General features: G+C 39.1%; 2 protein-coding genes across 3 annotated transcripts in view; one reads left to right on the top strand and one right to left on the bottom strand.

The window, feature by feature from the left end:
• LOC119071543 overlaps nt 1–2,104 on the top strand; it is a 53,292-nt gene extending 51,188 nt beyond the window's left edge. For both annotated transcript variants that reach the window (XM_037176441.1, XM_037176439.1), the window contains exon 7: nt 6–2,104. In XM_037176441.1, coding sequence (XP_037032336.1) covers nt 6–1,244 — 1,239 coding nt within the window. In that variant the 3' untranslated portion in view covers nt 1,245–2,104. The remainder of the gene's footprint in view (nt 1–5) is intronic.
• A 17,738-nt stretch (nt 2,105–19,842) lies between these two features.
• Nucleotides 19,843–23,560, bottom strand: LOC119071551 (protein O-mannosyl-transferase Tmtc3). Its single transcript, XM_037176472.1, has 11 exons — nt 23,101–23,560; nt 22,825–23,043; nt 22,545–22,760; nt 22,299–22,480; nt 21,984–22,239; nt 21,694–21,931; nt 21,118–21,632; nt 20,870–21,056; nt 20,691–20,807; nt 20,469–20,632; nt 19,843–20,400 (listed from the first exon to the last, which is right to left on the bottom strand). The coding sequence occupies exons 1-11, from the start codon at nt 23,296–23,298 to the stop codon at nt 20,092–20,094; spliced, it is 2,601 nt and encodes an 866-aa protein (XP_037032367.1). The 5' UTR covers nt 23,299–23,560; the 3' UTR covers nt 19,843–20,091.
• Nucleotides 23,561–24,066: the final 506 nt, after the last annotated feature.

Here is a 24,066-nt window from a genome sequence, read left to right as displayed (position 1 = left end):
AACAGGTTGGCTCTGTGAAAAATACTCGGTACATCACCGTCACATCCACATTCGAAAAGACCCTAGATCCAGAACCAACATCAACATCCATTTTAACCGAACCGTTGACAGAGAATATTTTAGCGACAACGGCTCACATCGACAAGGAACACAATCTTCTTGATTCGAGCATAGCCACTCTGCCTCCGATTTTGCTATCATCGGATCAGGAAACTCCTCCTCTGGAGACATTGACCGAAACATTCAGTACCACCCAATTGATGCTTAAGACACACATTCTGCCAGTTCTTCGGGAGGGTGGAAATGCTACCAGCTACACATTGACACAAACGTATCATATCACCAGACTGGTCACTGCCACGAAGACCTTACCGCCAATGGAGGCATATCAATTCAATCCGTCGAAGGCGCTCAAAGAATTTAACAGTAAACTGGACGAGGCTGGTTCCGAGTTGAATTTGGAATTGGATTTCGGTGACGATAATGAACACGAAGAGGAGGATAATGAGCGCAGAGAGTTGCCGGCTGATTTGGACCTATCAAACATTGGATCTGAGTTTGATTTATCCGAAGTGGACAAATCCAACATTCCGGAAGGACATTTACGACCCAAGAAGAAGCATAACAATGCGCAGAAAGTCGAAACGAGTATTGAACAGCAACAGCAGCAACCACAGCAACAACAACAACAGTTAATGCAAAATTTGAGTCCGGACCAATTACAGCAATTGGCTCTGTTAAGATTCCTAAATCCAAACGCAGCACCACAAATTCCCCAAATGAATCAAGTGATCACCACATCGAAGCCAGTTTTGAAAACCGAAACCGTTTTCGAATCGCATGTCATTCCAATTTTCAACGGAGTATCGACTAGCTTCAGCACCATTTCCAGACCAGTAGCCACCGTAACGAAAACTGAATATGAAATTGGCACTTCAGCCGTTCCATCCCTTCCGCTACAGCCGCCTCCACTAAACCCATTGTTCCAACAGCCACAACAACAACAACAATTCCAAATCACAACGGCTCCCATTGTCACACAAACTGTGCTAACGCAAACTCAAAGCAAAATTCTCAAACTGACATTCGGAGCGAAAACAGCCTACACGACCATCTATTCAACAACCGTTGTGCCCACCATTCTAACCACTTTCGTCACACAGTCAGTGGCTGTGCAGCCGACAGCTGCTTTTCCAGGCTATTTCCCAGGAGCTCCGTTCGCTCCATTCCCGTATGTCGGTTAAACTTTAGACGCATTTCATTATCAGACTAAGTGTTTAGTCAACATCCCTAGGGTTAAAACAAATTTCTGAAAAATATTTATTTTATCATTTTTGCCAAGCTGCTCTATTGACGATTTTACTAACAATAATGGGTTGAGAGTCGGTTCGTAGCTCCGGAAGCAGACATCAAATTACACCCCACTTTCACTTTCTTCTTTATCATTGAAACATTGTTTGACCATCCACTAATTTTAAGCTCGACCTTTCTCTTTCGATAACTTCTTAAATGGCATTTTTGCTGACGACACCGGTGGTCTGCAGAGCCAATACTCTCGCAAGTGAACAGACTCACGAATCATAAATAAGTAGCAGCGTTTCACACAAGGTTCTGAACCTTGGTTTCACAGACATCTTCACCGCCATCTTTAAATGTTTGTTTACTAGATAGAGTATTGGCAGGGCTAATTTTGCATTGCTGAGTGCTCTCTTCTTGTCGCTATTGATATACAAACTAATTTATTTTTCGCATCTTATTCCATCAATGTTACGTCGCTTATCATAGCTCGACCTAGATATTTAAAAAAAACATTATTTCGCGACGTATCAAATATATTGAAAGTGCTAACAATTTACCTGGATTAATGGGTAAAACGGAAATTGAGAGATTTTAATTTGTAGCTTTTAATTGGAGAAGAAAGTTTTTTTTTTGTTTTAAATATTAAACAAATGTGTAAATAGCAATAAATTGTGTACTTTGGATAGGAGAGAAATATTATTTTGTAAATAATTTAATCGAAAACGTGTGTAAGCTCGTACCTGCTGAACGAGGTTAAATAGAAAAGGATTCCTTTTTTTTAAGAAAATAAATAAATAAAAATTGTGAATTTTGGCGTTTTGGTATTGCCGGAAATCCGAATTCAATTTCACTGACTGACGAAACCACTTTTCAGCTTCGTTGATGTCACGATCATCCATTGCAAGCATACCTAAATTGAAATAGTTCGTTGTTATCTAATTATGACTCGAAATTGCTGTCCACCAAGTTCTTGCAACAAAACAGCCGAATTGAGCAGCGCGGATTCATGCATCGGATATATTTCTAGCGCTCTGTTGAAACTGGTAAGTGCTTCAGTGGGCTTACCCTGTTCTAGATGCACCACTCCCAGCTAAAATTGAGCGATTTTCATTAATCCAAATAGTTGCTGGGTGATGTTGTCACGTCCTTACATTGTAATGAATATCGGGATTGTCTTTGTCGTAACGCAACGCTAGCTCAAATACATCCTGCGCCTCTTTCGTCCGATTCAATTTGATCAGAACGTCGCCCCGATTGATGTAACGAAATCGGCACGCATACTAATCACTTGCTGTCGACAAATGTGTACACAGTGTTCGCTATCCAGGAAGTGCTCCGGCGACAATGCTTTCTGTTGTTCCTTGATGAAATGGCCCGGATGTCGATGGCTAAATGAGGGATGTGACCTACCCCTAACTAAAGGTGTTATCGTAAAGTTCCTCAAAAGTGATTGCTTTCGCACTAATTTATTTTACCGGAAACGTATACACATTTAAACTAAAGCGTTTCCGCTAAAACGTAATTTTTAAGATTACCGCCGACATTTTATTTCTACTGGGTCATCTCTTTTGAACTTCAGCATCACACCAAACGACAATATTGTTGTTTGTTTACATGATTGGTCAATGTAAATTTTTCGTAATTTCGGTGGTTTTGACGAATATTTTTAGTCAACCGTTGATTGCACTGTTAAAAAAAACACAAGAAGCACATTTCCGCACAAAATCTGAATTAAATCACATCGAAATCACCGAAATTATTACAATTTTCACAGTCGACACTAAATTTTTGTGTTGGAGATTTGACGTTTCAAAAACAATACTCATGTTAAGATTAACGACTTTGACGACGATTTTCTTCGTTAAGCCATATTTGACTAAGTTCAGAGTGGATGTGATTTGGGTGTGAAATTGAGTGGGAAGTGCTATTTTCATCGATTTTCTTTTTGTAAAATCTTTTAAATGAGACAGTATTTTGAGAATGCCCGATGTACCAGTTTCTTATTTTTTGTGTTTCTACTGATATGTGACAAAAAATCGCGAAAAAAATCGATCCGTCCCTCCCTTATTCGGTGGTATGTCAAACAAGTCCGTTACCTTGCTGATCATGAAACTGATGACGCCGGACATTTTTTGTGAAATCTTTATCTCCAACCGCGATCCGATCTGTAATTCTCAGCTCTGTCATTGAGCGCTGATTCTGTTTCTCGTAATACACCAACTGAACCATTGAACCAACTGAACAGAGAACTCCATCCGTCTATACGAGCGAAAGATATTATTGAGAATGCAATCCGGGCGTGTGGACTATCATCGCAGAACTTACTTGTTGAATCAGATCAAAGGCCAATAAGTCTTATCCATGCCTCTAAAGTCCGCACATCGAATCAATTCCAGGGCTCGTACTGAAATTCGATTCGTCCTTATAAGGAAATAAGGACAATTTAAATGCAAAAATGAGGACATTCTAAGGACAATTTTGAACTGAAAATAAGAGCAATTTCGCTTGAAAGAAGTATTTTATTTGCGAAAGAAAGTTGTAGTAGGGCTCACTAGTTGAACAATATATATTATGCACCTGTTGCCAAGATTGGTATTTTGACGTGTAGGACATTATTGCCCTAGCCGAAGGCGTGGGCCATAATGCCTACACGTCAAAGTAACAGTCTGGCAATAGGTGCATATCATATTTTATCTGTCGAGAACAGATATATCGAGATAAACAAAAACTCCCTAGAGGGATAAGTTCGAGATTATCGTTCTAGACAGATAAAATACATTTTTTGGTGCATTTTGGTATGAAAGCGTGAATTTTCTACCATTGATAAATATACATTTGGGGAATCAAAAACAATTAGGAGACTTTGAAAAAGTGACCTCTAGCGCCATCTACATCCGGTTGAAGTTTTCGATGCAGAGGTAACTTTGATGAATTTTTGTGTTGCGGGAATCGAAGCTACGCAGGTGATATTGGTCTCAAACGAAAGCTAAGGGTTCAAAGTTTTTTTTAGTGCAAAAAAATTTCACGAATTTTCCGATTTTCCCGTAGTTTTACCGAATTTTCATAAAAATGATATTTTAAAACTGAGGTGAAACTTAAGTAATTTTTAAAATTGATTCAGAAAAGTTTTTTTTCTTCGCTATTATCGTTGCACATTCAGTTTCCAAACTTTTAACGATGAAAAAGTTTTTGGATGTTCCGCAGCAGTGGTAACTAGTTTCAGTTTTCATCGAAAATTTGATCCCTTTTGCATGGCGAATTTTTTTCGGCGAAATTTTTTTTTCGTAAATTTAATGAGACTAGTACTGGGAATGCTAGGCATGATCTAAAAACAAAATAAAACCAGTTTTTCGATTTTTAAAAAAATATTAAGTTTCCGAAATCTGCTAAAATCTGTAAATTTTCCTCCTTCGGCGAACTTTGACAGACCCTAAAAAATCCATAAACGTTTCAAAGAGCACAAGATTACTTATAATGCTATGCTATGCTGGGACCCTCAGCTTTCAAACGATACCAAACCCTCCACAACCGGATCAAAGGATGTATGACCTGTGATGTGAGATATGTGGTTGGACCCGATTTCAAGCAAATTTCGAAATATATGAGAGGTAAGTGACAAAACAAAAACGATTTTAATTATTTTGGGTGAGTCAGCTTTTGACAACTTCCGTTTTCTAATCAATATCCCTTTAAAAATGATTTTTGCAGCTTTTCCACTTACCTCTCATATATTTCGAAATTTGCTTGAAATTGGGTCCAACCACATATCTCACATCACAAGGCATACATCCTTTGATCCGGAGGTAGAGTGTTTGGTATCGTTTGAAAGCTGAGGGTCCCAGCATAGCATTATAAGTAATCTTGCGCTGTTTGAAACGTTTATGGATTTTTTAGGGTCTGTCAAAGTTCGCCGAAGGAGGAAAATTTACAGATTTTAGCAGATTTCGGAAACTTAACATTTTTTTAAAAATCGAAAAACTGGTTTTATTTTGTTTTTAGATCATGCCTAGCATTCCCAGTACTAGTCTCATTAAATTTACGAAAAAAAAATTTCGCCGAAAAAAATTCGCCATGCAAAAGGGATCAAATTTTCGATGAAAACTGAACTAGTTACCACTGCTGCGGAACATCCAAAAACTTTTTCATCGTTAAAAGTTTGGAAACTGAATGTGCAACGATAATAGCGAAGAAAAAAAACTTTTCTGAATCAATTTTAAAAATTGCTTAAGTTTCACCTCAGTTTTAAAATATCATTTTTATGAAAATTCGGTAAAACTACGGGAAAATCGGAAAATTCGTGAAATTTTTTTGCACTAAAAAAAACTTTGAACCCTTAGCTTTCGTTTGTGACCAATATCACCTGCGTAGCTTCGATTCCCGCTACACAGAAATTCATCAAAGTTACCTCTGCATCGAAAACTTCAACCGGGTGTAGATTGCGCTAGAGGTCACTTTTTCAAAGTCTCCTAATCATTTTGGAATCCCCAAATGCATATTTATCAATCGTAAAAAATTCACGTTTTTATACCAAAATGCACCAAAATGCAGCTAGTGAGCCTTACTATTATGGTGTTTGCGTTTAGCTTGATTTTTTCTATACAATTTTTTGTTTCAGTTATAGGGTGCCTACATTTTTTTTTTTAAATCACATTTTGATTTTTCCATACAGATGTTGCGTTGGAAAATTAAAGAAAATAAAATTATTTAGAGCTACTCATACTTTTATCTATTTTTGATTCTGTTCTGTGAACAAAAAAATAATAAAAATTCAAACAGAAAATAAGGACAATTAGTACAGTAAGGACAAAATAAGGACAATTCTCGAAAAGTAGGAAAAATAAGGAAATAAGGACAAGAACGACCCCTGCAATTCAATTTGTCAGTAAAAGCTTACATCACAACGATTTCTGTTTCTATTTTCCGGAGACCTTCCATCACAATATCAACGTTCTCTGTATTCACAATCGACGCGAACGGCGACATCAAAATGATCTTAAGTTTATCGTCCTTTTCCTGTTTTTCCTGTTGAAGCGATTGACAAATATTATTCAGCTGAAGCCTAACGAATCTGCTGGTTTTGCTTACCATAACTGTCCGTGGTAATTTCCGACTCCAAATCTTCCACATGCCGAGGATGGTTTGTGGACTGACACGTGTTTACATGTGCTGCGATACTCCTTTTCGCCATTGGCTTTCCACACACTCCATACGGTATTCGAGGCTCGTGTGTCTCCATGTGTTGCAGTAACTGTGAGCGATAGCGACTTCTGACCACGAATCCGCATATGGTGCATGTTTGTGCCTCTGGTGCCTCAGTTGGACTGGGAATGGGTGATATATTAGGAGGGAAAATGGGAGATGGAGTGGGATAAGGAATGGGTGATATATTGGGAGGGAAAATGGGTGATCGGCTGGGATTTTAGATTGGTGATGAACTGGGAAGAAGGGAAAAAGGACGAATGTGAGGAGGAAGTTCCCTAGCAGCGGAGAGCATATCGTCGAAGTACTCTTTGTACCGTACGTCTACGGCTGGGCTTAAAAAAATGTTTGCCGCACCTCATACAACACAGCTTTTTGAGGCGTAGCTAACTTCAAACACTGCCGTAATTCTTCATCGTTGGTGGCCGGAATGACAACATTTTGCATCGACTCGTTTCGTGCTGCAGGCAACGAACATTGTGGACTCACCATAGTAACGTCGGGATCATCTAAAGAGACACGTTTCACTGTTTCAGTGAAAAGCATTTGAATTTGATAATGAAAAGTTACCTGAATTGTTCTCCGGAATGTGTGGCGACGCACTTCGAAGTCTGTTGTGTGCCATAGGTAACGACGATTCTGGAGTCGGACTCAGACTTTCAGGTGTTTTCGGTTGAATTGAGTGATGGTGATGGTGTGATACGGGCATTTGACATAAGCGGAATTCGTAATGGTGGTATGGGGCTGAATCCTCTAAAGGGACTGCCTGATGCGGAAACTGCAATGGAAATGTTCCGACAATTTACGAGTGGACAGTTTTGTCCCCTAAACTGTATTTCGCAATTGCCGCACTCTTTCAACACATCATCGTTTGTCGCTCCGGGTGCATAGTGGACGGCACCGTCAAACAACGAAAAAAAAATTCGGCGGGACTCCATTCGTTTACGAATTTATGATTTCGGCCTGTTGAAAGTAAAAATGTCTTCAGTTATTCGAATAAAATAAAAAATTCAGCGCACTTGTAAATTTGAATTAAATGATTTCTTCACCTTTTGCATAAACAATAACAGCTTCAATTAAATTGATTCAAAAAATGGCTGCTGTAACGGGACAATTTTTAGAAACAAACTTTTGATGGTTTCAAATTTGTATCACTGCGTCAGAGAAATATAATGGATGACAAAATATTCGCGAACATTATTCGAAATTGTCGTTATGCATTAGAACATAATTATGTGGATTGTGCACAATCCATGGATGGATTTTTCTTTTTTATTGTTATTTTGTCCGTAGTGAAGGGGCTTACGTAATAACCAAAGGATTGTATGTAAGGCGGAAATTTAAATTTCGGAACGATAGCAATTTTACACTAACAAAGTCATTCGATTCACTTTGTATCGAATTGTCTTCCTATGAAAATTGTTAGCGTTTCAAATTAAACAACACTTAACTGTGTATCGTCCACCACTGCTCACCTTGGTGCGTCACGCGTCATCTCGGTGCGTCACGCGTCACATCAGTGCACCACGCGTCACCTCGGGGCACCACGCGTCACCTAGGTGCACCACGCGTCACCTCGGTGCACCACGCGTCACCTAGGTGCACCACGCGTCACCTCGGTGCACCACGCGTCTGCTTCAAATTCCACCTGTTACAAACGGCAAAGCGTTCCTATGAAAATTGTTAGCGTTTCAAATTAAACAACACTTAACTGTGTATCGTCCACCACTGCTCACCTTGGTGTGTCACGCGTCATCTCGGTGCGTCACGCGTCACATCAGTGCACCACGCGTCACCTCGGTGCACCACGCGTCACCTCGGTGCACCACGCGTCACCTCGGTGCACCACGCGTCACCTAGGTGCACCACGCGTCACCTCGGTGCACCACGCGTCACCTCGGTGCACCACGCGTCACCTAGGTGCACCACGCGTCACCTCGGTGCACCACGCGTCTGCTTCGAATTCCACCTGTTACAAACGGCAAAGCGTTCCTATAAGACGCCAATACTTCGTACGGGGCTAAAAACAGTATTCAGTATAATGATTGATGCTACAGGTACTCAATTATATTATGACTATGGGATTGTAGGATTCATTCCTTTTACATCCTACACACTTCCCACATTCAATTGAACCAACGAATTCAATTTCATTTTTGATTTTGTCGATTGGCACCATTGACATACAAGTGGTTAGTTCTCATTATCTGCTTGTGGTGGCACCATATACTTTGCGTGTCCAAGCAGTTAAAGAAGTACTAGGTAGCGTCAATCAAAATTCTGAAAGAACAGTTTAGATCACATCTGATTTGATCGCAAAGGCAGTAAGCAATTTAGAAGGTTTTTTGTGTGCATTATATGTATTTTACATGCTACATGCGTCGAAAACGGTACTTTTCATGTTTCACGCACTAATTTCGACTTCCAAAGCATGCAAAAACCACTCGGGATAAAAAGATGAAATGTCTCGTTTTCGCGTGTTTATTGACCTCGGCTACGCCTCGGATCAACGAAATTCACACGAAAACCATACTTTTCATCTTTTTATACCAAGTCATGTAAAATACTAATGCTTTTCTGATCTTTCAAACATGAGAAGGAAATTCGTGTGAAATGGGAGAAATGTAAAACCCTAATGAAATACATGTAGAATGAATGGAACGAATTACATGAAGAAAACCAACAAAACCGTTAAAAACGTGTGTTGATTGTTGAGTTTAAATTGGACAAAATAGCAAAATTCTAATCATAAGATGTTGTGCAACAAAATAGCGATCGGCTGTACCTCTACCGTTTTTGATATCCGCCTTCTTGGTACATAACATATGCAAGATTCTTTTCATAACATTTTCATTGTTCATTTGTCAACAGATTGCGAAGTGACATTTCAGTTATTTTTAAGCTTTTCGTAATATCGCAAAAACTGCAGGTTATTTCATTATCTTTGGGAACACGGGTTCTCCAATTCAAATGAGTGATAGATCGTTGGATTCGTCTTTCAATTCTAGAGAAGTCGCATCTTTAATTTTTTCGATTAATTTTGTTTGTTTTCGGTGCAAAGTGTTCAAAAGTGAAGGCTTGTCAGAGGTCTCGTGAACAGTTTTTCAGCAATAACTCAAGAAATAATTATTTAAAATCATTGTTATGCTGTACTAATGTCGGTCTTGGAAAGACGTACTACAGGTGGAGTGTATGCACTGGAGGTTGGTACCTCCACAAAAGTTATGACAAAAACATTTTTTGGACCTAATAACGTTTTACCGTTTTATTTCTTTTTATTGACAAGCGAAAAAAAAGACTGCTCACCAAATATATAGTGTTCAGAGAGTCCACCTTCTCTGCAAAATTGATGTTCCAAGGGACTGACTGTGTAGTGTTGTAGTTTGCCTCACCCACTATTGTTCCAGATATATAAGATCCCAGTACTTCTGTGTTGCAAGCCTACAAAACCTGCAAGTCTTCGGAAAAAGGTTACTGTAAAGTTGAAAATTTTAACTTTCTTTCTAGGGGCTCTGCTACTGAAACAGCGTCTGGAAGTGCAGTCATTTTTATCTACTTTTTTCCTTTTTCCGAAGACTTGTAGTTTCTGTAGGCTTGCCACACAGAAGACCTGGGATCTTATATATGTGAAACGATAGTGGGTGAGGCAGGCTAGAACACTACACAGCCAGTCCCGTGAAACATCAATTTTGCAGAGAAGGCGAACACTATATTTTTGGTCATAAATCTTGTGGAGGTGTACTTGCACCAACCAGTGCATACACTCCACCTGTAGTACGTCTTCCCAAGACCGACATTAGTACAGCATACCAATGATTTTAAATAATTATTTCTTGAGTTATTGCTGAAAAACTGTTCACGGGACCCTCTGACAAGCCTTCACTTTTGAACACTTTGCACCGAAAACAAACAAAATTAATCGAAAAAATTAAAGATGCGACTTCTCTAGAATTGAAAGACGAATCCAACGATCTATCACTCATTTGAATTGGAGAACCCGTGTTCCCAAACATAATGAAATAACCTGCAGTTTTTGCGATATTACGAAAAGCTTAAAAATAACTGAAATGTCACTTCGCAATCTGTTGACAAATGAACAATGAAAATGTTATGAAAAGAATCTTGCATATGTTATGTACCAAGAAGGCGGATATCAAAAACGGTAGAGGTACAGCCGATCGCTATTTTGTTGCACAACATCTTATGATTAGAATTTTGCTATTTTGTCCAATTTAAACTCAACAATCAACACACGTTTTTAACGGTTTTGTTGGTTTTCTTCATGTAATTCGTTCCATTCATTCTACATGTATTTCATTAGGGTTTTACATTTCTCCCATTTCACACGAATTTCCTTCTCATGTTTGAAAGATCAGAAAAGCATTAGTATTTTACATGACTTGGTATAAAAAGATGAAAAGTATGGTTTTCGTGTGAATTTTGTTGATCCGAGGCGTAGCCGAGGTCAATAAACACGCGAAAACGAGACATTTCATCTTTTTATCCCGAGTGGTTTTTGCATGCTTTGGAAGTCGAAATTAGTGCGTGAAACATGAAAAGTACCGTTTTCGACGCATGTAGCATGTAAAATACATATAATGCACACAAAAAACCTTCTAAATTGCTTACTGCCTTTGCGATCAAATCAGATGTGATCTAAACTGTTCTTTCAGAATTTTGATTGACGCTACCTAGTACTTCTTTAACTGCTTGGACACGCAAAGTATATGGTGCCACCACAAGCAGATAATGAGAACTAACCACTTGTCTGTCAATGGTGCCAATCGACAAAATCAAAAATGAAATTGAATTCGTTGGTTCAATTGAATGTGGGAAGTGTGTAGGATGTAAAAGGAATGAATCCCACAACCGTAGTCATAATATAATTGGGTAACTGTACTCAAAAATAACGTAGGCCATCGCTATACGTCCGAAAGGATTCAATGCTGTATGGCTCCACGTTGCGGCTCTTATGAGTACGACTGTAATGTTCCAGGGCCTGAAGGCTTATAGTTTCTATCGTAAAGCTTTTTTACTTTTCTTTTTTGTCCACAGAAATATCATTACTGTAATAATATTGAAGTTGGTATGCATATGAACGCGACAACACGAATTCATTAACAGATTCGTTTATGAAAAACTCGGGTGAAAGACGCATCATCTGTTATGCACCATGTTTTTTTTTTGAGCTGAAGTTAAGTGCCCATTCCACTTAAAAAAAGTACGCCGTGAGAGAGCCGTTAGAGCGCCGTGAGAGAGCAAACTGTCAAATAAACAAAGAAAAATTGAAAAAATTCAATTTTGTCTCTCACACGGAGTACTTTTTTTGGTAAGAGGAAACTAAGCATTATTGTCAATACCGAAACTGCAATTCATCCGTTAGTATCCATACACCTTAATAAAAAAATTAAAGAAGAATATGTAACAAACACAAATAGCCTCAGGCACACCGCCTGAGCAAATAGATATTTGCAATCGGAGGATATCCCTGGCTAATTCGTAAGTTAGGGATAGTCCCATACAACAGCAAAGATTTATCCCCAAAACAATAATGAGGACAATGGGCCCAACGGCCTCCGCGCACTCTTCTGTACAGTAACGTACAGGACAACTATTTTAATAAATAAAATTAAGTAGAAATTAGGTCAAAAATAGAAAATATTTTCAACTCACAGATGTCAAAATAATTTTTGTAGATTACTTTCTTATATCCCTAATCCTTACGTAGTCCTAACAAGTACATAACACAAAAATGAATGGCGTAATTTTAGGAACCCAAATGTGGAACTTTTTTATCATCATGTTATGGAATTCCTGAAACACTCCACTCACATAACCACCAATTACTTTTCTGTTAACATAAACTCTCTAAGTACCATTTTTATCAAGACCTTTTCTAAAATCCATCATGGCCGCCCGCGGCAATTTTGTTAGGAAACCGGAAATTGTACTGACGCCTTACTTTCGTTAATATGTTTGAAACAAAAAAATCATGAAATTCAGTGAAAGTTTACTGGAGATATTGGCAAAAACGCACTGTTGTGGCGTCCTCAACATGGTTCACAGTTGCGCTTTAATGTTTGAACATATCTTCGAAAAACCCTAAAGCACTTAGGCGTTCAGGAAAAGCCAACTCAAATATGCACATTTTCATATTGGTCTCACAATGGACATTCCCTATCAGCGAAAAAAAGAACTTTTAATTTTAGCGAGTAGGGCAAGTTTGATATTTTTGGACAGGTGTGGTCTCAGGCTTTGAGATATAGTAGTAACTGAAGCTAGAGCTAGACCCATCAGTGGATGAGCTAGACATGACCAGAAAGCTTCCCTATGGTGAAAAAATCAGTGAAGGTTGTCCATTCATAAAGTAAAAATGTTAAATTTCTTGTTAGTGCATAGAATTGCTCGGTAGACCAGAGTCAACCAGTACATAGCACCTAATTTCATTTTTAGTCGAACTTTCCGTCCACAACCATTAAAAAATCTCAGGAATCTAGGCACCCATAAGAAAGTTTTTTTAAGATTTTTCGAAAAAATTGAAAAACCCCTTCCCAGTTTTTTGATATGTTAAATAGGATGTGCTACCCTTCATTTTAAGGCAATAAAATGAAAAATCGGTTGGGGTGCTCATTGACAAAACAATAAATTTGGACTTTGATGCATCACCCTGACTCTACAACCTTTCGAATCGACGATACTTTTATTAGAAACGTCCGTCAACAAACTACCATTAGATCAAAATCAACCGTGTCGGTTAATTACGGGGTAAAATTTTCTGAAAAGGTCATGATTCAGAAATTTTCACATTTTCTTAAAGACGCCCTGAGCCGGAGAGGTCGTTTAATAAAAAAAACTTCTTCTACGAAATGTTCACCTTTAAATTCCCTATAGATAGCACCATAAACGTACGGAAACAAAAATGGTGTGTCGAATTAAAAAAAAGATTCACCAAGATTTACTCAACTTTGACTGGAGTCAAGAATGTCGTTACGTACTTCAAACAATCCTTCTAAAGTAGTAATGAGTATTATTGCGAGAACATAACTATTTGGCGATTCCGGCGGCAGAAACAACTGATGAAAGAAACTTTGCAGACGCTGGAATCATTCTAAGTCCAAAAAGGACACAGTTGACAGGACTATCTTTAGGAGACCTTCTCTACTTACTCTTTATTAATGATTTGCCAGACATCTTCACTTCATCTAGCTCGTTATTCGCCGACGACAACAAAATCTTTCGAAAAATCGAGTGTTTGGCAGACGTAACTAGCTTGCAATCGGACATCTCATCTTTTTCGGAATGGTGTGATAGCAATAATCTAAATCTCAACCCAGAAAAGTGCTCGGCGCTGTCGGTAACCTGCAAACCGCAACCGATCAACTATCAATACTCCATAAAGGATAAGCCGATAGAAAAGAAGACAATCAAAAAGGATCTCGGTGTCACGTTTGATAGTAAAGAAAGCTTCGCTGCTCACGTCAATGAAATCACGAAAAAGTCGTATCAATTGATTGGATTTATCTTTAGAAGTACTCAGAGCTTCAAACGTCCGGCTAGCCTGATCAAGCTTTATAACACGTATGTTCGGAGCAGACTGGAGTACTGTAGTACAATCTGGAACCCCTATTATGTGAAATATAAAGAACAAATCGAGAAGGTGCAACGTAAATTTAAGAGGATGCTGTATTATCGTTTCAACTGGATTAAACCCGACTATCAAACTAGACTGGAACACTTGAAAATGAAGTCATTAGAAACCCGTCGCCTTGAGCTAGATGAAATGGTCTTGTACAAACTGGTTCATGGAAGAATTGCCACTAGTCTGTCGTCGCGCATCAAACCTCAAGTACCTCAACGGTTTACTCGGCAAAGTCGTCTTCACCTATTCTGCCTTCCTACGCCATCGTCGAACATACAGCTTAATTCACCAGTATACCGCATGCAGCACCACCATAATATCTATTTCCGGCTCAACGACATTTTCAATTCGTCTTATAACGAATATAAGTCAATGGTTAAGGGACTGTACCCGTTTTAGAATTTCCCCGTCATGTCCATATACTTTTTTTCAATTTCTAAATTTTTAATTTTCTTCTTAATCTTTTAGATTTTACTGTATCAACTTTCTAGTTATAATTTAAGTTAAGTTCGATGTATAATTGGGCTTCGGCCTGTTCGTTGGAACTATAAATAAATAAATAAATACATACAAGTGTAGACTTACCTTTGTAATGAATTTTTACGGTAAAAAAAATTAAAGTAAACGTGCAAAACTTTACTATTCGGCGATTTCTGTAAACAAAGTTTGTGGGCTGGGCCAGAGCCGATGGGCATTGTGGGCACGTGGGCACAAAAATTTGCTGTGCCCTCTCATCTCTAGTTTCAACTACATAGCTTCATTAAATTTTTATTTGCATTAACAAGCGTTAGAAAGCTCATCACCTACAGAATTACAATAGTTTAAGATACAAACATAGTAATCATATTTTTGCTAGCTTTGTTTTATTGACGAATTAGACATTCAAGGGTCGGCGCTCACACACAGACATGCCATACTACCAATCCGCATCTACTTGTAATTTTCATGCTTCGGGGCCGAAAATGAGGGCAATTTTTCGAATTTTCTCGGGTTTCCGGCCCTCTGCATGAAAACTCACATGTGCACCTGTTTGGGACGGTTGATTTAAGGCACTTTCGCTTGTAGACCTCACTTCGTTCGGGCTACAACAAGCGAAATTGCCTAAAATCAATCGTCCAAAACAGGTACACAAATGACTATTTCGTTTCCCGAATGAGAAACGAGAGTTTAAAAATTCAACTCTCAGTAAGCCACGACATCACAAGAGGTGCGAAAGTACTTTTGCCCGCCAAACGAAGATGCGAAAGTAAATGACAGCAACAACAAGGGAGCGAAAGTACTTTCGGCTCTCAAACGAAGATGCGCAAGTAAATGACAGCAACAACATGTGTTCCGTCTGGTGTTGTGATAGAAAAAAACGTTGCCCATAATTTATTAATTTTTCTTTTACCAGGGGGCTGCCGCTTATTTCGGTAAATTTCATTAGTTGGAACGTGTTTAGGAAGCTCAAATTACAATTTTCGTAGTTATTGTAATGAAAAGTTGTGTGGATCACATGGCACGATGTAAAAGATTCAACCTGTGCGATTGTCAATAACTATTTCAAGCTAAATATCTAAAGTTCCAAAGTAATATTTCAAATTCTTATCAAATTCCTTCCATTTGCTGTGGAAACTTTGGGGGTTTGGTGTTTAAAGCCGATAGATTTCATCGACAAACTCGACAAGAAAATATCACAAGCAACGGGAGAAAGAAAATCAAAGACAGACCAGACAATACTGCAAACCATCTGCAATCATCAGAAGATGATGTTTTCAAAAGCATTTCAAGTTTCTACAACGGCTCTTCCGGTGGAATTGACGGTATACGCCCTCAACATTTAAAAGATTTGATATCAGGAACTAATGGCGAACCCGGTGTTAAGCTTCTTAAGTCCATCACATCGTTAACAAATCTTATGTTCAGTGGGAAAGTATTGGATTCAATTTGCAGAATTATCTACGGTGCGAGACTATGTGCTTTGACCAAGAAGGACGGTGGTATCAGACCGATTGCCATTGGTTCCACATTTAGACGGATCACTGCAAAGATTGCTTGTAACGGCGTTCGCGAAGACATTGGTTCATATCTAAGACCGAAGCAAATTGGTGTTAACACGAAAGGTGGCTGTGAAGCGGCAGTACACGTTTGCCGATCGTTCGTCAGAAGAAACAAGAAATCTAGGAAAATAATCCTAAAAATTGATTTCAAAAATGCGTTCAATTGTGTTGAAAGAGACGTGTTACTTCGAACTATAAAAGAGAAAGCACCGTCTCTATATGCATTCATGTGGCAATGTTATTCGTCATCCTCTGCATTATTTTTCGGCAATGAGCAAATTCCATCTGAAGTCGGCGCCCAACAGGGTGACCCATGTGGCCCAATGGCGTTTTCCCTAAGTATTCATCCAATTATCGAAATGCTTACATCAGAATTAAATATTTGGTATTTGGATGATGGCACATTGGGTGGAGAATATGATGTTGTATTAACCGATTTCAAATTTTTGATACAAGAATGTCAAAGAATGGGTCTAGAAATCAATCCCACAAAGTGTGAACTCTTCTTTTGCGGTGATAAAGATCAAATGATAATTGATCAATTCAACACAATTTCGGCTGGCATTAAAGTGGTCGATAATAACGATTTCGAACTCCTAGGAGCACCGATCACAGAAGAGGCGGAGGAGAAGGTTTTAGTCAAAATGCACAGTAAATTAAAGATAATGTTTGAACGAATTGGCACATTGAATCATCATATGGCGTCCTTCTTGTTGAAAAATTGTTTCTCCATACCAAAGTTAACGTATTTGTTGAGATCAACTGGTTACTTCAAACACAGAGACCTGTTAAATTCAATTGACGAAGACATTAAAACAACGCTCGAAACGATATGTAACTCAAAGTTCAAATGCGACAAATGGGAACTAATTTCATTGCCTGCACGTTGTGGAGGCCTCGGCATCAGAAAGTCTACAGAAATATGTTTGCCGTCATTCATCAGCTCGGTGCATTCAGTAATTAATCTCGTCACATCGATTGATCCACAATTATCAGATGAGACAATGGTTGCTGATTACACTCTGGCAATGGAAGATTGGTTTACACGTTTCAATTCTATTCCTGACATCATGTCGAGCCAACGTTCGTGGGATAACATAGGCATATCAGAGAAAGTGGCCAATTTGCGTTTCAATTCAGACAAGGACAAAGCAAGATATTTTGCGTCAGCGACGGTTGAGTCGAATTTCTGGTTGGCTGCACTACCATCAAAACATTTAGGCACTCTGTTGGACAACAATACATTTCGAATATCGATAGCTTTACGTTTCGGTTTGGATATATGCTCGCGTCACAAATGTGTTTGTGGAGAAATGGTTTTCAAGGATGGATTACATGGACTCAGTTGCTCTAAAAGTGCAGGACGAATACCATGTCATTCGGAGTTAAACAACATCATTCACTTGTCATTAAAATCATCAAATATTCCTGCAATGCGAGAGCCTCCAGGCATGTTCAGAGATGATGGGAAAAGAGTTGATGGCGTAACACTTATACCATGGAGCAAAGGACAAAATTTGGTATGGGATGCTACATGCTCTGATACCATGGCGCCGTCTTACATTCATCTTTCATGTAATGGACCCGGTAAAGTAGCGACAAAAGCTGCCGGCGTTAAATTGAACAAGTACAAAAAATTACTGGAGCAAAATTACATAATCCTACCGTTTGCAGTCGAGACGTTAGGCCCATGGTGTGCCGAAGCAATACAATTCATCGATACATTAGGAAATTTGATCCAGGAACGAACTAGTGAAAACAGATCAAAAATGTACCTGAAACAGCGAATAGGTATGGCAATACAACGCACGAACGCTGCCAGAGTTATGGGCACTTTTGGTGAAGATCATAAAGGGTTGGATGAAATATTTTATATTTTACAAAATATTTCAGAATAGTGTTGTAAATGGAATTCAAATCAAAAAATAAAAATTTTTATCGATTAAAAAAAAAAAAAAGACGTATCTAAAACAACGTATAAGCTTAGCCATTCAAAGAAACGATGCAGCGAGTGTGATGGCTACATTCGATACGTCCGAAAATATGAACGAAATGTTTTATATATTGCAACAGACATAGGAAGTGGAAATAGTACATTACGTCCTTGTTTGGAGATTTTTATTTTGCCGAGAGGGTTTCGCAGGGTGCGGCAAGTAAAAACTATTTGCTGGTGGAAAACTGTCATTCGTCAGTTGATGTTAATCACTGACACGATGCCATGAATTGTTTTAAGAAATCATAGATCATCTTCAAGGCCGCTCCACGATAAGAAATGACACCCACGTTAAAAAAATCTCATACAAATGAATGAATGAACGAAAATTAAGTAAGGTTACATGTAAAAGTACCATATCTTGAAGATGATCTATAGCATCGTGTCAGTTATTAACATCAACTATTACTTTTTATAGATTTTTTTTTGCCATCTTCGATTTGAAATTATATTTCTGTTGAGATTGGAAATATTAAAAAAAACATTTACAAAATTTACAAGTTCAACCAACGCACTTCAAGCAAAAGTGCCATTAATGACAGCTGCCAAATAGAGTACTATTTCGTATGAAATTTTATCCCCACTCTTTTTACAGTGTAAAATTTTGTATGGAGCACTGTCAAGTTTCAGTACCCTATTTAGAGAACCACTTTTGCTTGAAGTGCGTTGGTTCAACGATTTTTTACATTTTGCTACGTCGAATCTGAAACTTAAAAAGCACCACTGTGCCACTTCGATTCTCTCTGCGGGAAAATCTCAGCCTGGCGTTGGAGAGGTACCCGGTTCAAATCCAGTGAAAGCTTTTTTTTCTTTTTTATTTTTGCTTGTGAGCCTTTTTTAAAACTAAAAAACAGATGATATGATTGTAACATTACGAATCATTAATTAACTTCGACCTAATCTCAAATTGACAATTAAACGTCACACTTACTGTACTTCGTACGGACGGGTCTAAAAAATAGGACGATGTCGGAACAACTGAAAAGTGTAAAGTGTAACGAGCCGCAATGCAAAACAGTGTTCTCAGCTTACAAAACCGAGAATAAGCACGATTGTCCGAACTGTGGCTCTTCAAACTGCACCTCAACATACTATTCAACGAGAACATCCACGGCCGAAGCATGGCAAACGTACTATCGACAAAACTTATAAAAATTTCGATTTTTTTATTATTTTTGTATAGGATGCTTTCATAGTTCTTTTTTAATAATTTAATAATATTACGCGACCAATGTAATTTTGGTGTTTAGTAGTTAATGAAAAGAATTTCGAATTTGGCAACACTATCGTCACTTTTTACTCTTTTAACGGTTTTTGACTGATAGCGGTATATTGCTGTTTGAATAGGATTCTATTAAATTTGACTTCGTAGGCTGTCGATATTGCAATTTCTTTGTACATGATAACAAGGAAAAGAATGGACAATTGACTTTAAAGGGCTCATAGCTTAAGTGAGACAGATGAAGAATTTCACATTAAAGGCTTTTGATACGGATAGGTGTTTCGTACGGGTCGACGTTAGCTATGTTTTTTTAAAGAAAATCGGTTTTGTACAACATTAGCTTTTAACGAGAAAGCAAAGCAAACTCCCTTGTTCGAAGTTTTCTAAGATCGACTCTCGATTCAATTTGTCTGGATTTTTGTTCCGAGTCCAGGTGCGTAAAACGAATGACTTATTCAATTCAATAATTTTCTTTATTGCTTTTCGTATTGTAGTCTTATCATCTAAACGGACAAAATTAGCCTAAATAATACGTTTGACGAATTATAGTAACCAACAAAATAAAAATTATTTTAAAAACTGACCAGACTTAAGTACTTAGTTTTAGGTTTCAGTTAAAGAAGAAACGAACACGCCTCAATTTGTCATGATTCTGAATACCTTCTCATCACATACACACAGGCCCCACATTTTGAACTATTCAGTTAACGACCTGCACATGTTGTCTTTTGAGCATTTTATTATCACCACCAAATTCACTGGCATCAAACTCCTGGAATGCCAATTCCCTTTCCTTCACAACAGCGTTCGGCGTTTGTTCCAGCTTCTCAATTCGAGTCTCAACGATTTTCAAATGTTTTGCAATGTACGCCTCGGACGGAGCCAACTGAGTAGCGTGCTGCAAACATGCTTTCGCTTTCAGCAACTGTTTCTGTTCCACGTACACGACGCACAGATTATGAAGACCCTGAATGTTGTGCGGCTCCAACTGAAGTATTCGCCGATAGCACTGTAAATGGACAAAAGGTTTTCGGATAATGAGAGGGGAATTTCGTATTGAAAGCAATTCAGTCGAACCGTTTCCGCTGCGGTGAGATTCTTCAGATGATTTATGTTTATGTCCCCCAGAAGAATGAGACCCTTCACATGATCCGGATGGAATCGGACGAGTTGACTCAGAAATGGTTCAGCCTCCAGCGATCGATTATCGTCTGCGAGCAAGAGAGCCAGATTAAAGAGTGCTGAAACGGGTAACGGAAATGAATTGTGCTGCCGAACGGAAAGACTCTCATCGTTTACCACTTCGAAAATCCGACTTCAATTTCACTGACTGACGAAACCACTTTTCAGCTTCGTTGATGTCACGATCATCCATTGCAAGCATACCTAAATTGAAGTGCACTCGTTCGTTGTTATCTAACACAATGGATGAAACACTAGTGAGACCGACGGTATTGTAGACATCAGACAGAACTTACGATCTTTGTCCAAGAGTGTCAGTAATCTGCCACGAGCGATGAGTCGAAATTCCTGTCCACCAAGTTCTTGCAGCAAAATAGCCGAATTGAGCAGCGCGGATTCATGCATCGGATGTATTTCTAGCGCTCTGTTGAAACTGGTAAGTGCTTCAGTGGGCTTACCCTGTTCTAGATGCACCACTCCCAGCTGAAATTGAGCGATTTTCATTAATCCAAATAGTTGCTGAGTGATGTCGTCACGTCCTTACATTGTAATGAATATCGGGATTGTCTTTGTCGTAACGCAACGCTAGTTCAAATACATCCTGCGCCTCTTTCGTTCGATTCAATTTGATCAGAACGTCGCCCCGATTGATGTAAGCTTGAACGAAATCGGCACGCATACTAATCGCTTGCCGGTACAAACGATCTGCCTCCTCCAGTCGGGTGTTATTCTTCGAAATCAAATTGGCCAAATTCACGAAAACGCTCAGGTGATTCGGAGCTATTCGGGTCTGGTACGTTTCGCCCGGTTTGGCACGCGGCAACAACGATTTCGCTTTCATGTACGCCAGTTCAGCTTCTTTGAACATTTTCAGGTGATTGTACGTTCGGCCGACATTTATGTGAGCGCCAATATCATCGTCCTGCACCTGAACGGCTTTCTGGAAGAATCGCAACGCTTCGGTGTACTTGCCGGAGTTTTCCAACGAATGGCCGACGTTGTTGAACAGTTTTGCATTGTTGCGGTTCACTTTCAGTCCGGACATGAATATCGAGTATTCTGCAAGCGAATCAGACGAACGTGTCTCGACTTTCTCTTTGATTTATCGTCAAAGACTTACCTGTTCGCCAATCCTCATTTCGCCGTACCGTCTTCATCAGATCAACCACCAACAACGATAGTAGCAGCAGTGTCACGAGCCTTTTGGGAAACCTCTCCGACAGCAATTCGAATCCGTATGCGATCAGGATACAGTATCCCATCGACGGCATATACAGTACACGTTCAGCTATGACAAAACCAACTGGGAAGAACAGATTCGATGCAGGTAGAAACGGTAGCGCTACGAGCGATAGACTCTGAAATGGATGTCATAAAAATTGTCCAACCAACAAGTTCAACCAGACATACCGTTATTAGAACGGAAGATCTCCTTCGATTTGTACTAGCCAACGCATACCATGACAGACACACAACCATTAACGCTACGGCAAGCGTTAGCAAATTTCTGGGATCTTTTACCGACTCGATCAACGGTATTGTTCCCATGGTCCAATCACAGCACAAATTGGATGGAAAAATGAGCAACAAGAAATTCAGTGCGCCCAAATAACTGTACGTTAGCTGACGTGACGGTGTTGAAGTGGTTGACGCTGGATTATCGAATCTGCAATCATTTGCGGAATTAGTTGAGTTTCTGGCCGAGCATTTCTGTGATCGACTCACTTTGTGAACACTGGCAATTGTGAGTCCATAATTTGCAACCGAAAGTACAGAAGCATTAAGGTCGTTACGATTAAAATGGCCAAGCGTTTTGCTGCTCTGGATATTGCTAATTTTCTCAGAATCGTAAAGCCCTTTTCGCTCCACAGTAAACCAATGCAATGGGCAAGGTCTTTCAACCGAATCTGTGCAACGAAAGTGAACGGCACCGTTTAGTACTAATGCAATGAACAATCGCGAATGACTCACATTTTGTGCAACGAAAATTTCATAAACGAAACACACTCCGGTCACTGTAATTCCCTGCTCCTTGCACAGCATAGCGGTTGCAACCGAAACCATTGACAGACACATGTTAAGCCAAATGGTGAGTGATCTGTCGGCAATCGCCTTTGTGTAGAATGTAAATGCTGCCAGAAAGAAGACCGACGACAATATTTCAGCTCGCCCCACGACCCCAGTAACCTACGAGTTCAAATTGAATTTAGACATTTTTCCGGGTTTAAAAGCTCTTTCGGACTTCACGTACCGCCTCTGTGTGAATGGGATGAACAGAAAATAGCATAGCAGCCACAAAGCTACTGTTCGTCCGTAGGAATATTCTGCACATATTGTAGAACATGACACAAACAATGCCGTGTAAGAACACATTCACGGCGTGATAGCCCATCGGATTTAGTTCGTGGAAAAAATAGTTCCATCGGAATGTTAACACGCATAACGGCCGGTATGATTTGTGACTTTGTTCCTGCAAACATCATTTGTTAACGATGGAAATGGTCCCACGGCAATCGTTGGATGTTACCTTTTGCATTGGTGTTCCCCAAAAGTCATTGAGAAATATTTGCTTGAAGCTAGATTCCGGTCTGAGGTCCTTATTGTCCTTTATTGCACTTATGTCGTCGAAAACGAAATCACAATTAATGCTATTGTAGTAGCAGAGAAGACTTGTGATCGTAATGACTGAGATGTGGAAGTATTTTGTACTCTTGTCGAAGAACATAATTAATGTTTTAGGATTGTAAAATTGCTATTGCTAAAAAGACTATTTTTAAGATTCTATTGAAATTGGACACATATTACAACAATTTCATCTCACTGAAACCTTATTTCGTATTCTACCAGGTTTAAGTAACTCATTGAGATGTTACGTATAGTAACAAAGAGATCTCGTTACCACTTTTTATCGGAATTTCATTCCTTTTTACATGTTTTGTATATTTTGTTCAGAGAATTATGACACCGGGCTGATGTTGACATTAGGGAATTATTGACAGGCAAATTCAAAAAAAAAATTGAACCGATACGATGCCGTCTCTTTTGTGTAGCTGGTGTCTATTTTGTGTAGCTGGTGCTGATATAGGTTTGTTCCAAGTAACTGTAAACACGAGTGTTCCCCGTGTTCCCTAGCCGAACGAACATGATTCATCCAATGAACGTCAACACAAGGTATGGTCGAATGTCAAACTTTGTACGTAGCGGAGGACATCAAGGTAAATGTCAAAGCACTGTCTCGGTGTGTTTGGGAATAAACCTACCTTGCATTTTTACGCGGATTTGACTGTACTTGGACTTAGAATATGGCCCTTCTGTCGTGGTTTTTATTGTTCTGTTTAGCTCGGTTGAAGTCTTGAATATGGTGAAAAACTGACGCTGAGGCTCTGAGTGAACGGTGGATCAATGGACGAAATTTCTTTTCTTACACAGATAATCCGTAGACCCTCTAAACCCCTGTGCGTCTTTCTTAAGACGACAGGTAAAAAAGTCCATT

Source organism: Bradysia coprophila (genome assembly GCF_014529535.1).
Source record: "Bradysia coprophila strain Holo2 chromosome IV unlocalized genomic scaffold, BU_Bcop_v1 contig_5, whole genome shotgun sequence".
Classification (NCBI taxonomy): domain Eukaryota; kingdom Metazoa; phylum Arthropoda; class Insecta; order Diptera; family Sciaridae; genus Bradysia; species Bradysia coprophila.
Note: the sequence above shows the minus strand (reverse complement) of the source record. Positions and strands in the feature narration are given on the sequence as shown.

What these genes read in the sequence shown, in the direction of transcription:
- LOC119071551 (XM_037176472.1), bottom strand. Translation starts at nt 23,298, where the DNA reads ATGTTCTTCGACAAGAGTACAAAATACTTCCACATCTCAGTCATTACG. An exon ending in ATCCCATTCACACAGAGGCG is followed by an intron (nt 22,761 to 22,824) that starts GTACGTGAAGTC and finishes TTGAACTCGTAG; the next exon opens with GTTACTGGGGTCGTGGGGCG. An exon ending in ATCCCGATATTCATTACAAT is followed by an intron (nt 21,057 to 21,117) that starts GTAAGGACGTGA and finishes GCTCAATTTCAG; the next exon opens with CTGGGAGTGGTGCATCTAGA.